This window comes from Microtus pennsylvanicus, chromosome 4 (assembly GCF_037038515.1).
Source record: "Microtus pennsylvanicus isolate mMicPen1 chromosome 4, mMicPen1.hap1, whole genome shotgun sequence".
In the NCBI taxonomy this organism is placed as follows: domain Eukaryota; kingdom Metazoa; phylum Chordata; class Mammalia; order Rodentia; family Cricetidae; genus Microtus; species Microtus pennsylvanicus.
The window spans coordinates 96,496,338-96,511,771 of NC_134582.1; the positions used below are offsets into that span (position 1 = coordinate 96,496,338).

Consider the following 15,434-nt stretch of genomic DNA (forward strand, 5'->3'; position numbering starts at 1 on the left):
AAAAGCCTTTGAGTAGGGATGATAATGGGAAAGAGAGGCTGTTGAGATTAGCCTGTGCCACAGAGAATAACAGAGAATCTCAGAGGGTATACAGACCTCAGAGTGATTATTAGGAACTTGGAAGACGAAAAGAAAAGGCAGAACCAGAGACATTAAACAAGAAAGTTGAGACCAAGTAAGCCAGATACATGAATGTGGCATATGCACAACACACAACTGTGCACATATAATTTTTGTTTCCAGAGGAGACAGAAGAAAAATTCCCAGCTACATATACCCTAGGAGAGATTGGCTGGGAGTGATGGCCCCCAATTCACAATTTTTCAAAGTAATTGTAAATTGAAAACAGCCACTTAATATATTTACAGCTCATATTTCTCAGTTACAAATTAGGGCAACTAGAAGTAACTGCTTCATTGAGTTGAATATTAAATAGGTAATTCATATAAAATGTCAGCAGTATGGTTGGTACTCTTAATATACCGTGCTTGCTGGCAATTATTGTTTGACAGTAATTCAGTTAACCCAAGCATTTTATGGGTGCCTACTGTATGCCAGATATTCTGCTAGATTGAATAAGGGTAGATTTTGTCTTCAAAATGTAGAAAAGATATTTTATATCTTTTGATGAAAAATTTCCACATTAATCAATGACTTAGGCAAGCCACTATAATACAACCCAGACTAGCAATCTCAGGTGAATAGTTAGCTGTTGATTCTTCCTCAGCAGTTGACTCCAGTTCAAACCTGCAGGTTAGAACAGAACAGGAGAACTGGTAAAAGGGAGAGTTGTGCAAAATAGTGAAATTATCTAAGGTGACTGATATGTATAAGGAGTTAGAGAGGAAAGGTGGAAACAACCACTTCAAGCTGCACTGAAGAATTAACATTTCCTTCTTCAAGCCTTGGGAGAGCATCTGATGAGCTACATGTCAGAGCTACTATGGGAGACAGGAAACAGCCTGGAGGAGGCTAGACCTCCCAGAAACCTGCGGGGAATGAGTCTTTCTCTTCATCACTTGATTGTTCCAAACAGTTTTAAGTAGGGTTGGTCACATAATGGGACTGAGCAAACGAGGCCCTTTCTTTCCCTCACTGCTGTGCATAAACAGATGATTTTTAAGATCAACAAGTAAGGAGGCTCATAAACAAGACTGCAAGTTGTACAAAGGGGTAAACATAACAGGTTATGAAATGGGGTAAGGTGGGCAGGAAGGGCTTCTCTAAACCTTTCTAGGGAAACAGACTAAGTGCAGAGGAAGGAGACAGACATCTATTGGGCGGGGTTGGGTAATCAAAGATCTTCAAAGCTCTTGAAATTATGTTCAGTGTTTGTTATGTATGTATTTTTTTCTAGAAGATAAAAGGGCAGTGCTCCAACCCTTACAGAGCCAGTGTATTTGTTGAGCCTTTTGGAATTTGAGTCTAGAGCCTGGTGTTCATCAGACAAAGTATTATCAACAAACAATTTTTAAAAAATCTCCTCAAAGCTGGACATGGTGACACAACTCTTTAATCCAAGCACTCAGCAGCTTGGAAGGCAGAGATCTCTCTGAGTTCGAGGCCAGCCTGGTTTACACAGCAGGTTCCAGACTACCCAGGGCTACAGAGAGGAAACCCTGTCTCAAAACCAAAATAAACAAAACCCCTCAAATGTCATTACTGTATTATACTGGCATTTTTAATAGTCATTTACTTATATAGAGAGTGGCTCTTAAAATTTTTTCTCTATACCAAACTGTTCTGAGAAAAAGGCACTTACTTATATGTGTATAAGTTCTAATTATACTATATAAAATATAATTTACCTCTTTTCCATTTAATTTGTAGAGGTGGCAGGAGATGCTCATTCGGGGTTACAAAACTGGACTCTTATAAATGTATCCTAGACAGGTTAGGTATATTGGAATAGATGTCTGTGAGCCAGGATCTGGGTACCACAGGCCTACTGGCCACTTCAAGAGTCCTCAGCCACACCCAGAGAAGGCCTGTGGAGCCTCACCGGGGCCAAGAAGACCCACAGATCGCTAGGAAGCCCAGAACCTAGGGAAGGAAAGTAACGAAGGAATGCCCAGGGAAGCCCTAAAGAGCCTAAAACATCCCCAAAATTGGGGGTCCGGGAAGGACCAGGAGTGATCAAAAAGACTCCAGGAGTTTCCCAGAGAGCTAAGAAGGACTAGTAAGGCCAGGGAGGATCTTGCGGAAGGCAGTGGGGAGCAGGGGCCCCACAGGGATAGGGCACTGGGGATGTCAGATTGGCTGGACCGCTTGCAGGGCAGCGCCCCCGAGGGCCTGGCGTCCCGAAGAGGCTCGGGGCTGGGTGGAACGTGGAGTGGCGGGGACAGCCGCGCTCCGAGCTCCGAGGTAGTTGCTGGGCGACGCGTCCTCCCGCCGCCCGGCCTGGCCCGGGTGCGACCCCGCCGGGGGCGCCCGCGGCCCGCAGCCGCCTCTCTCCCTGTCCTCCCGCCGCAGGAAAGCCGAGGCCCAGCCGGCGCCCGCCGAGCTGTTGACGCATCACGAGGAGGAACCCGCGCCCCGGACAGAAGGCGAGGAAGAAGACGCCGGCCAGGACACGTGGGTCTTCGAGGCGGATGAGTAAGAGCCCAAGCCACCCTCAGGGTCTCCCTGACGTCCTGGGCCACTAAGCCTGGTACAGTCAGGAGTGGAAGGTGACCCGCCTCCCTACTCACGGGAAGCTAAGGCTGCAGACCCTGGAATGGAGGTCACAGAAGGTGTCCTTGTTTCCAGCCCTTCCTCCGGGTGTGGTGCCTTACTGGGGGGGAGGGGGGGCACACATCTGAGTGAGCCCAATGGCGCCCCTGCTTCTTAGCAGTCTGCTACTTTCTGCACTTTTCAGCCCCAGAGTCCCGGATGTGTATAGCAATGGATCAGGTAGTTTGTTGGTTCTTAAACTACCTGAGCCATAAATATTCCCTGAAGATAATACTTTGTAAACCATTAGTAGATCTACTGGCTACTACAGTGGTTTGTAATTTTTCTAATTGTCCAGACCTTACTTATTCCAGTGATTGCATTAATGTATAACTCTCTATCGAATATGGTCATCTTAAATACTACTGGGGGATTTTAGACCAAATAGTTTGGGATTGGAAAATACCAGGCTCTCTGAGCTTTTTAGGGAAATATGATATGCATGAGATTCTTGCCCTGCCTATGTGTAAAGGTGGCCTTACCTATGTGTAAAGGTTAGTTTTGCTTTCAGGTGGGCACATTCCGTTTCGAATGATTAAAAGCAGGCTTGGGGTATGTTTTTAAATTTGAGATAACTCACTGTATTTGTTTTTCCCCAAATTGTCTACATCATCTTATCTGACCTCAAACCTCTGGCTTTCATTTCCTAATATCCCCCCAACTAGATCTTGACATTTCGTTTTGTCTGCCTGGTGTCCATCTGGCTTGCCATCGTCTCTAATGTTACATGGTTGCCGTCTCTGCTTTCTAGACTTTTTGTGGTTGGTAGGATGCTGCTGCTCCTGGGATTAGAATCCAAGAGTTCTGACATTGAGCTATACTTCTAGCCTTTCTAAGCAATTTTCTTAACAAAACTTCTTTGTATAAAAATGAAAAACCTTCCCCTAAGTGTGCCTGTTCTACGTGTAGGACTTCAAGGGAACAGACAAGCAGCTCCAGCAAAATGGGAAGAAAAAGCAATGAGAACTGTGGCACCAACCAGCATGTGTCAAGCATCTCTCCAGAGGTACAGCAGTGCTCTTGAGATTGCGACTTTGGACCGCAGGAGCAGAGCTCCAGAGAGTCCTCCTGTGAGAATAACGCTCTGCTACTGCTCTGTGAGCAGTGTCTGCTGAGCTTTCCCCTTAGCCTGTTTTGATTACCAGATGAAAAACAAAACAAACCCCTGTTTTTAACAAATGGAAACAATCTCATTGAGGATGGCAGGCAATATGTTGCCAACTCAGCAATATTCTCCTTATTTTCTCCAATGTCTGTTTGTTATATATCAGTAAAGGTGTTGGGATACCAAAAACATAGAGCCAAGCCCCCAACCCTGGAGAAACTGGCAGTCTAGTCTTCTTTACCATTTGGTACAGTTGGTTCTGTGTATAAGCAGGTCTTTCTCATTGCAACAAAAGGATATGTTTTTCTCACATGTGACATTTCAGATACCACAGTCCCAAGAATACATAGCCCAAAGAAGCTTGAGCATCCCCTAGACTCTTTTCAAAATTCCAATAGCTGGTTCTCACCTCCGTCTTTTTAAAGGGAAATTGTATTCTTTATTTGTATGAATATGTGTATGTTGTCTGCATGTATGTCTGTGCACAAGCATGCAGTGCCTATGGAGGTCGGAAGAGGGTGTCAGATCCCCAGAAATCGGGAGACAGACAATAGTGAGTTAGGAGTTAAACCCAGGTTTTCCAGGAGAGCAGTCAGTGCTCCTAACCCTGAGTCAACTCATGGGTCTCTCACCCTCATCTTCCTAAGTTAGAATCTGTAGGATTTTCCCCAGTGCTTTAACGCTGATACCCAAAGTGCTCTAATACTGAGTTACACCCTCAACCCTCAATTACTTTTCTGAAAGCCCCCTTTCAGATGATTCTCACGGAGATTGACCTTATTTATATTACTCCAGCCTCATAAAAGTATCAATTTTGTTTTCAAAATCTTTAAAGATGGATAGTCTGTAGCCTCCTTTACACACGCAAGTACCCAGAGAAACCTCTCTGTGGGCACATTAAATCCTCACACGGAATGAGGTGTATTTCTTCTTCCGCAGCCCAGAGGCGCTGCCTGTAATACCCAACAGTGCCGGAGCATGCTCACAGTAGAGTGCAGGTGCGATTTCTTCCCTGCACCCTTCGGTTGCTGCTGGGGACATTCTCAGAGCTCTTAAACACCATGTGTGCTTTTTGTATTAGCAGAACAGTAACCAAGGGGTATTTCAGCTATGGAGTTCTGTCAAAAAAGGAAGTACCTTGGATAGCAGGTAAGAAAAGTGTCAACATATTGGTTTTTTTTTTTTTTTGAGAAAGGGTCTTACTGTGTAGGCCTGGCTGCCCAGAGGATTAACCCCAAGTGCTGGGATTAAAGGCATGTACTACCAAACCTAGCAGAAAATAGACTCTTAATATTCCACTGAAATCAATTTAAATATACTTGTTAACTGCTTGAGATAGAAAGATGAAACACAATCAGGAAGAAAGATATTCTGTGCAAATAATAGGAAATTACAGAAAGTCACTCTAAAAAAAGCTCAGTGTACGTGTACTGAACCCTTCCAGTGAGACTTAGATGGAGCCAACTGGGCCTCTTATTGGAGGGCAAGGCAATGTGGCTACAACCAAGATGACACAGAATCGTAGGGACTAGTCCTAATGGAACGGCAGAGCTGAAGGAGATGGGCAAACCTACTTCTACCAGAAAGAACTCTTCTGGGAACAAGAATGTCAGGTTAAAGGTCAAATGAAGGGCACTGCATTTCAGCAGAGCAAGCGCCCAGTGTGGGAGCGCACTGCGATGGTTAAGACAGAGCACAGAGTTCACCGCTCACAGAGGTGTGACTTCGCCCCTCTCCACCAGTGAGTGCGGAATGAGAGTGTGATGAGGCATAACCAGAGAATGTGGCTAGTAGCCATGCTGTAGATACAGGAATTTGGTATCAGGGAAGGATTTTAGAGCAGTTTAAGTAGCATTCTAAGTAGTTTTCTCCTCGGCCTAGCAACAAGTAAAGAAAGTGACGAAGCAGCATTAACTAAGCTTTAGTTTGCAGAAGCGTTTAGAGTTCAGCCTTGAGAAAGGCCTGCTCCTCAGAGTGACCCTGAGATGCACTCTGAAAAGATAGCCTCTCCAGGCTGTTGTCTCAGTGGTACAGAAGGCCTTCCCTTCTGATGTTCCTCTCCTGCTGTACTGTGTGGGCCTGCCTGTTAGTAACCTAAATTTCAAATCATTTTCCTGTGGTGTTTCATAGGCAAGGTGGCATTCCCAGGCCTTAGCTAAGTGACCGTTTCAATCACTTTTGCTACAAATGAAAGTCTTTTTCAAAGACTTAGATTGTTATTTTTATTAAATGTTGAACCTAAAAGAACTAAGAAGCCTTTGAGACTACATGTCAAGTAGGTGCGTCAAACCTTTCAATATTACTATTTCTAATTATCTCCCACCCCTACCCACGTTGTGTATGTGAGTCTGTCACTGCTGCCCAGGCTAGACTCAAATGCCCAGGCTCAAGCTGTCTGAATGCCTGAATTTCCCACGTAGCTAGATCTACAGGTAGGCATTGTTGCTACCTGCTCTCTAGTTAGCTTTAAAACAAGCAAACATCCAAACACAAAACAAAACCTAATTAGAAACCCAGTGTTCTTTGGTCTGGTTCCCCCAACTCCTGTTTTCTATATTATTTTTCCAGTATCGTTTTAATCTAATGCCTAGACAATTACCAGGGGCTACATCTGAGATAAATTTTATTTGACAGATACTGTTGAGTTTATTATTTGCTAAAATAATTTTTTAAAAATCACAGAGTTTAACTTTGAAGTCTTTATTACAAGTAACACATATATATTCCTTTTTTTAATATTTATTTATTTGCTATGTATACAATATTCTGTCTGTGTGTATGTCTGCAGGCCAGAGAAGGGCACCAGACCTCATTACAGATGGTTGTGAGCCACCATGTGGTTCCTGGGAATTGAACTCAGGACCTTTGGAAGAGCAGGTAGTGCTCTTAACCACTGAGCCATCTCTCCAGCCCCGCATATATATTCTTTAAAAGTTTCATGTACTTCGAGGTCCACAAGTATTTCACTGTAATTTCAATGCTACTCAAAGATACAGGTAGTCATTCTCTGGTGTCCTGTTCTTAGACACTTAGCTACTTTAAATGCATACACATAGCAACAGTTAATCATTTTAAGTCATCATCATGGGCTTAATTGTGCTTTCCCAAGAGTTGCCCATCAGTTTTTTTAGAGTATACCTTAAGACGTTTATGTAGTTGCATCTAATTCACATATACTTGGAAACTAACATTTTAGAGGTAGCTATGTGCATGAATGTTATTGGAAACTAAACATTAACCTATCTTTGATAAAGGCTACTAATATTATTTTAGAGTATTTTTTTTACATCTATGAGTATTTTGCCTTCATGTATGTATTGTATGCCTGGTGCCCATGAAGGTAAGAAGAGGGCATTGGGTCCACTGGAACTAGAATTATCAATGCTTGTGAGCCACCATGTGGGAACTGGAAACTGAGAACTCAGGTCCTCTACAAGAGCAAGTACTCTTAATTGCTGAATCATCTCTCCAGCCTCGTTATTTAGTAGTATTCTAATTCTACTCAAGAAGCCTTTAGTTAATTCTTTTTTTTTTTAAAGGGAATTAAAAAAATCTTCAGCAGAAACTGGCTTCAGTGTAGCCAACAGTGCTAGGCTCTTCTCTCTAAACCACTCGTTAACAAGTGGTCCGGGTTTGACAGACAGCAAGCAAGTCAGTGCTCATCCTGATCTCTGCTGGCCCTATGCTGATGGAGACTTCCTTAAGGATAGAAGTGAGTTTCATCTTGGCTCATACTCCACTATGGGAAACAGCAATAGTGACTCTGTATCTGCTATAAATTGGAATTTGAAATACAGAAACCTCAGTGTGGAAGAAAATGTCACAGATGAAAGTGACTTATCAGAAAGTGAGAAAAGGAATGACTCTTTGCTCAGCTATTTTAAAAAGATGGACCTGAACTTAAAGCCAGAAACAATAGAACACGTGGAGAGATCCTTCTCGGAGGAAGCAAATGAAGCGTCTGTCTACGCTGACTTTCTCCCTGCTCCTTTCAACACTCTGGACTTGCACAGATTTGCCATGTCAAAATGTGAGAGCTGGAAGGCCTCGGTACACCCTCCAGAAAGCTCCATTGAGCGGTTAATAATTCGTTTATTGGAACTGGAAAGATTACAACATATGACCATACAAAGAGAGAAGCCAAGGCTACAGAGCACGTTCTCAATATTTTCCATGGCAGAACGACCTTCTTCCTCTAAAACCATCGCTCTGAAAGCCAGGCCACCTAAGTTTCCTGACACATTGACTCTACAGACCTCTAGTGGAGACAGAAGTCGAGATAAGAGAAAAAACAATTCCTGTTCCGGAAAGCCAGAACAAAATGCCTCTAAATGGACCTGGAACGGTGCCAGCAAATGTAAGTCGAGCTCCAGATCACTGCTAAAATGCTCATCCTCTGCGAAACAGTGCGCTGCTGCTCTCGATGACTTCAAGAATGCCAAAAGCGCCATTCTAAACCCTTTCCAGGAACTCCCACCCAAGCCTACTACTGCCCAGGCAACTCAACCACTGGCCAAAGTAGTTTCAACAAAATGTCTCCCACCAAGGTCCCCATTTGCAGTTTCTCCCATACCTCTGTCTTTTCCAGAAAATCCAAAGGAAGAAAGTAAGGCGCCAAAAGCCAAAAGGAAACTTCACAGGAAAAGCATACTACTGAATAAAGCTTTCCACACTCAGAAGCAAAACTGCCCATCGCCTTCTCTCATAGCCAGAGGCAAGTGCTCGCCCACTGACCAAAAATAGCTTCCGTACATCTCAGTGTGAGTAAATCTATTCCCTGAAACCCATCAAAAATATGACTCATCATTGAGAAACAGGTACTAGAAATAAAAACCACCCCACCCTTACAAAATGACTTCTCGATATGCTATGGGGTAGAACTTGTGACGTCACTGCCATCTCTACAGGTAGTCAAGGGCTTCCTCACTGACATACTGACAATCCTTTGTATGTTGTACTTCCAAGAAATGTCTCACTTAGTAAAGCAAATTATTCAGAAGACTGGTTTTTTTTGGTGATTGTTTTCCAATATGATTCCATCATCAATAAATGGTACAGTTGGCTTATTCTGTTGCAGTTATTGTCTTATTCTAATATACAGCCAGGTAAGAGTTGCAGTTCTCTGAAGTGATTGTCTTAGTCCTTCCTGTGTTACAGCTCTGAAAGGAAAGGTATCCTGGCAGTTGGAGGGGTCAAGGAATACCACAAAGTCACACTGCACAACAAACCTCACCTGAGAAAGAAACAAAGAGCACCTCTCTATGTTATTAGTACATCTAATCCCTGCCAATTTTGTAGTACCAGGTGGGCCAGTGAGTCCATTTGGCCCTGGAGGGTAAGGATGGTCTAACTCACCCATTGGAGACCTTGGATGGACTCAGAGGAAGATTGGTGGCGAACAGCTATGGAAGTAGTCAGCCCCACTGTTTCAGCGGTATTGCCTGCGACTATGCCCCGGACTGCTAGCACCTGGACCACTCGTTAGTCATGCTGTGCTTCTATAACCTGTGATGAGATCCAGTAAGGGTTCTTTCTAGTTTTAGAAAAAGGAACACCAGTAGTCCTCATTGTCCGCTATCTTCAGCAAGTCCGGTTTTATCCCAGGCTTTTTCAGACCCAGGCCAGCTGGCCTTAGTGGGTTCCTGATAGAACATCCCCATTGTCTCAGTGTGTGGGTGCACCCCTCGCGGTCCTGAGTTCCTTGCTCATGCTCTCTCTCCTTCTGCTCCTGATTTGGACCTTGAGATTTCAGTCCGGTGCTCCAATGTGGGTCTCTGTCTCCTTTCATCGCCTGATGAAGGTTACTATTCAGGAGGATGCCTATGTGTTTGTCAGTCATTTCATAGATTAAAGTTTTAGAAGGTTATGCTTCAGTTATAACAAATTTATATTTGTGTATGCTGATAATTAGAAAAAAGTATTTTGTAAAAATCCAAGGAAGTAAGATTGAATAGATAATTAAAAATTGCAGTGTTCTAATCAATAAATGAGATGGATATAAAAAAAGAAAAAAAAAGGAACACCAGAGCACAAGTCTCCAACCACCCAGCGGGTAGGCAGTGATAAACTTGAGTGTCTCAGAGAATCGAGGCACTGGAACTGTTTGGGCTGCATGGTAGACTAAAGATTAAGATATTATTGCAGTTCACGGAATCCAGGGTGTCCACAAAGCATGTTTCTGAGGACTTAAAGCAGTCTGTGTGGTGATGTGTGTGTGTGTGTGTGTGTGTGTGTGTGTGCTTTGACAAATAAAGATTGTCTGAAGATCTGAGTGTGGAGCTAGGCACACTAGTTAGCCAAAGTGGCCAGGCAGTGATAGCACACATCTTTAATCTCGGCACTCAGGAAACAGGCAGGTGGATCTCTGTGAGTTCAAGGCCACCCTGGGCTACACGTGGTTGAATCAGTCTACAAGAGAAACAGAGCCTACTGGTGGTGGCTCACACCTTGAATCCCACCCAGGAGGTGAAGATAGGAAATGATATGGTTGGGCAGAAAAAGGAATATAAGGCGGGTGGAGACAGGAGCTCAGGATTCAGCCTGAGGTTTCATAGAGAAGGCATTCAGTCTCATTTCTAAAGACAGGGTCTCTTATTCAGTCTGAGGATTTTGTAAGAGGCGGCTGAGCGCACTGCTAGTGGCTGGTTGCTCTGCTTTTCCAATCTTTCAGCTTTAACCTCCTAATGTCTGACTCTGGGTGTTTATTATTAAGACCAATTAGAATTCACGCTACAGTCTGTGATAGCAAGAAGTGAGATGCGGGAGAAACAAGGGGTGGTAGTGGCATTTGCCTCGGAGTAGTTAATAAGTGGTGAGGTAAGAGCCCAAAAGTTCAGTCTTACAAATCTTGAGATAAGATTTATACCTTAGCAATAATTAAGAGTTAAACCAAAGCCAAAAGAGTATGAGATGAGTGGCGACAGACCCACTGGGAGTAGTCTGCCCCCCCCCCATTTTTTCTTTGCTCTCCTTTCTCTTACATGGTCAGGTGGCTCAGTTAATATGGGCAGTAATATTTTGTACTAAACCTTTAAACAAGCATGCTTGGGTCTAGAGGAGGGGAAGCCATATGTCAGTCCCAAAGCCACCTTTTAATTGAAACAGGACAGCATAAAAAACAGTCTAATGCCACCCATACCTAAAGGACACCTGATCCCTGTAAAACTGAATCCCATAAGCTGAAACCAAAAGAAGGCTTAGAGGTAGGAAATTTCTGACCCCTAGCTATAGACAGCGGATGCTGTAGGAGGGAGGTGAAAGACACAGCAGCCAGCAAGGAGGCGTGTGTTTTGGGTGTGTGCGTCCTGCAGCTGGTCTACCGCTTTGCTTTCTCCCCATCCTGATCTGTCAGGCTCATGGCTTTCTCTTTGTAACAAACTTAGAGATCCATCAATGGTAAGTTATAAGACAGAATGTTTAAACTGTGTGTGTAGTGTGCGTGTGTGTTGGGGGGGGGGAGACTAAAACAAACACGGCTTGGAGTGGAGAAAAAAGAAAGTTTGAACTTGGGGAATGGGGAATCTCTTTGCATTTCCCCAATTGCTTGAAGTATTTGTAAAATCCGAATAATGTTGGAATCTATAGTACTGTTAGGCAATCATTTGGTTATCTAAGGGAATATTGAGGGCATATTTGATTGCAAAAGTGAACAAGTTTAGGGTTCTTTGGGTAAGGTACCAGGTGTAGAAGATGAAGGTTTTGTAAGGGCATCTCAAGGGAGAATGGGAGGGTATGAAAGACACCATTCCCATGGCTGGGGGGAGGATAAGCAGGAAGAATGTCACTGCAGCCTGTAGTTGCAGGTGTCCTCAGGACTCAGAGAGGACCAATGAGGACCAAGCCATTTAGTGGGTCATCACCGTATTCAATGGGGGTCAGAGTTAATAGCCTGGCAGCCACGAGATCCTGGTACCAGGGCTTTTGATGAGACCTGCAGGCTTGCCAGAAAGTGACAAGAAAATCAATCTCAGGTACAGGATCTCATCCATGGAGAAAGTGTTGGGAAACAGAGTCACAAAATCCACAAGGGCCTAGAGGAGCTGTAGGATTACAGGCCGCTCCAAAGGGAAGGCAGGAAAAAGGGCAGAAGAGGCACAATAGCCCACTGGGCCTAAAAGAACTGTAAGATTGCAGCTCTAAAGGTGGGGGCACAGGGTCAGGTGAAAAAGGCCAGCATACACTTTTAAGAGCTTGGTTTGAAGTACCTCAGCCTCCAAGAGTACCCCAAGGGTGCTGGACCTCAATGGTCACTTCCTCGGACTCAGGGAAGCATTTAGGCCTACCAAAGGGGAAATCACCTAGTTAGGTGGATGGAGTGCCAAGAGATGGGTGAGTCTGTTGGTGCTGTAATGGAGATGAGAGATAGGGTCCTAGTATGGCTCAGACCACAAGGGGGAGCACAGGCACTAGGAGAGTCTATCTGGTCACAGCATCAATGTGTTACAGCTCTGAAGGGAAAGGTATCCTGACAGGAGCCAAGATTATGACAAAGTCACACCACACAACAAACCCCACACAAAATTTATTGGGAAAAACACAGGAGGGTGGCTGCCTTAGCTCAGGAGAGAAGCAGCTCAGAACAGAGCAGGAGGCAGGCTTTATATAGGGTTTCTTGAGAGCAGAGCTTTCCAGCATGGCCTGATTGTGGGGAGAACTCAGGGACTGGTAGGATTTCAAGTCACACTTGGCTACCTGCATCTGAAGGAGCTGGATCAGGCTGTTACTGAGGTTAGAGTATTCTGGGGGGTGAGGCCTGGCAGTTGGGGGGCAGAGCCTGGCTACTCGCTTACACCTCAGGGGGCTTACACCTTCTTAGTTAGCACCTTTCCTTTTTCCTTCCTCATCTCCATAAATCTATCCTTCTAGTCTTTCAGCATTTGTTTGGCTCTGCGAGTTGTTATTTGGGGGCTGAGGAGATGGCCTAAGATCAGACACTTAACTCTTCTGCACTTCCAATCTTGTTTTCTGTGCTACAGACTCATATCTGTTGTTTTTAAAGCTGTCAACAGTTCCTTAAATGAGTAAAATTGAGGGGTTAAGAAAAATCCAATAGGCCTAGCTTTCACACTGCAATGTGCCAAGAGAAAAATCAGAGAAGGAACATGAATATAATACTGTGGAATTCCGTACCTAATGCTTTGAAAACATTTTGATGTTTGAGTAAAATCATCCTATTTTCCAAGCCTCCAGGTTTTTAAATCGGACATTCCCCTTCAGGCCTTCCCTAAGGCACTCTTTGTATGTATGGGTGTTTTCCTATGTCACTCTATTTCTGAGGCAGCATCTGATTCTGTAAGTAAGTCTGGCCAGCAAGTCCAGAGTACCCTGTTTCTGCCCTCCCAGCACTGGGTTACAGGCACAAACCACAACGCCCAGCTTTTATGTGACTGCTGGGAATGTGAACCCAGGTCCTCGTGCTTGCAAGGCAAACACTTTAGTGATTGAGCCATTTCTCTGGGCTCCTTTTCCCAGAGTCTGTTAGAAAGACTCCCATTTGACTTTAATGAATGTTTGAGCAGAGGTTCTTTTCAAAATACATCTGCCACTAGTGAAATAAACTCAGAAATATCAGGTGATAAATGGTGTCTATAGAGAAAATACCAACAGACAATATGGTAGCAAGAGGCATACTTTATTAAGCTTCCTATTAGGTTGTTGGGGATCATTTGCTGCTACAATGCAAGTTACAACTCAAATGGTATCGTGAACAATTAGGATACACGTCAAGCATTTTCTGAGAGCAGCTACTGTATCTTGATCACTAAATGGAATGGTTCTTCAGAAGAACAGTCCCTTACCCTATATACAGGAGAAAGTAAGGATACCACAGTGGTATCTCAATGTAACCAACAAAAGAAAAACAAAACACATTTTATAGTCAACTTTGTATCAACATGTAAAAAGTACAATGAATTTGCAGTAACATTTGTATAAGAACATTTCATGTAGGAGAATAAATTCATGTTGCATATACTATGGCCACAGAACAATACTTTCTTAAAGAGTCCAACTGCTAATAGTATCATAAGAAAGGAAGCATACTACATATCACATTTCACTATATAATCTCATTGCCAAAATAAATACATTCATTTCCTAAATGTCTAACCTAAATTTGAATACATGTAATTCCTTTGTTTCATTTGTGCCTATGCAGGTAGACTAGGATAAATGCAAACCTGGGGCTAAAATGAGAAAACTACATTTTACTAAGTCTGCTACACACAATAAAATATGTATTTTCTATTCCAAAACTGTCCTGAGTATTTAGTTTCATTAGGAAAAAAGATGGTAACTGCAATGGTAAGATATAAATCACATTATTATTTTTCAACAAAATAGCTGAGAAAGTAGTCGCTGGGAATCAAGACCCAGAAGGTTTTCAATCAGGACTTGAGTGTAAACACAAATATTGAGAGGTTGCTGTTTATACCAATAAGCTGCTCCTGTTCAGAGCCGCCACACTCCCTCATTTCTGATGGTCCCTGAGAACCAAGTCTGCCAAGAGGCTAACATCTACAACGGATGCTTCCTGAACGTCCTTTCCTCCTCTAATCTCAGATAATCAAATGTCTGAGAGTTATGCTTAAGAGTTTTCTGAGCACTCTTCGAGGTGTGTGCATGTACTGCTCTGAATAATGGTTTTAACATCAGAAGATCTTTGGATTAACTGCCCATGTGTATAATGACTACATGGATACCCATGTATCTTTATTTCTTAAGAAGAACAAAACTTGGCTTTAAAATTTTTCTAAAAGACAAAATAGTTTTATTAACCTCAAGTCTGATAATCACTTGTCATTTTCCCATAAGGTATGAAAGTTTAAAGCTCATGACAATTTTATGTGGAAACGGCTCAGCCACTCAGAAACACAAACACAGGTTTGATAAATAGGGTCATTAGCCAAATGACCCCCAACCTAACAGAGGTCTCACACACCTCCAGACTTCTTTCTCAGAAGTCACCCACCACATAGAACGGAGCATACTAACAGTTTACAGAGTCCCTTTGGGAAAAGTAATAGTACAGTACCATGGTTCACACCTCCCCCTTGTCTCTGGCACTAAAAAGCTGGTCATGAAGGACTAAGAGAAAGAAGAGCTATTAAGAGAGTCAGTTTATTAAAATTTTACTACTCATACAATTTAGGTGCCTGTTTAAAGCTAAAGAATTATTTTAGAAAGAAAACAAAAACAAAAGGAGAGGGTTCATATAGGCTAAGTAGGCCTTGATCTCAAACTCTTACTGCCTCCACTTGCCCGGTGTGGTCAATAAACCCAACTTGCAGATTACTTTCAAATGTACACTGACTTGGCAGCTATTTATTGCTTTCTCAGTGACTCTGAAGACCATGAGTGTGGGCTTTTTCTATGACTAAGCTGATTTTCATTTTAGAAGGGTGTAGCTGCAGCAAATGTGATAAGAACACTTTACAGACGAGCACAACAGCACCACTACTCTAACCACCACAGCCATGACACCCAAATTATAATGCTGAAACTAAAAATGAGAACTGAAAAGGTCTTTTATGGGACAGAAGCCTCAGCTCATGTCTTCTGGCTGCCGTCATCTTCCACTGAGCCGCACCTAAAACACAAAGAACAAGTAACAAGCAAC

At 43.3% G+C, this 15,434-nt stretch overlaps 1 protein-coding gene across 1 annotated transcript; it reads left to right on the forward strand.

The window, feature by feature from the left end:
- Positions 1-2,484: 2,484 nt before the first annotated feature.
- On the forward strand, positions 2,485-8,806 carry Fam217a (family with sequence similarity 217 member A). The gene is made up of 6 exons (XM_075971159.1): positions 2,485-2,595; positions 3,622-3,718; positions 4,216-4,249; positions 4,787-4,815; positions 4,902-4,966; positions 7,357-8,806. The coding sequence occupies exons 2-6, from the start codon at positions 3,656-3,658 to the stop codon at positions 8,558-8,560; spliced, it is 1,395 nt and encodes a 464-aa protein (XP_075827274.1). The 5' UTR covers positions 2,485-2,595; positions 3,622-3,655; the 3' UTR covers positions 8,561-8,806.
- The last annotated feature ends 6,628 nt before the right edge of the window (positions 8,807-15,434 follow it).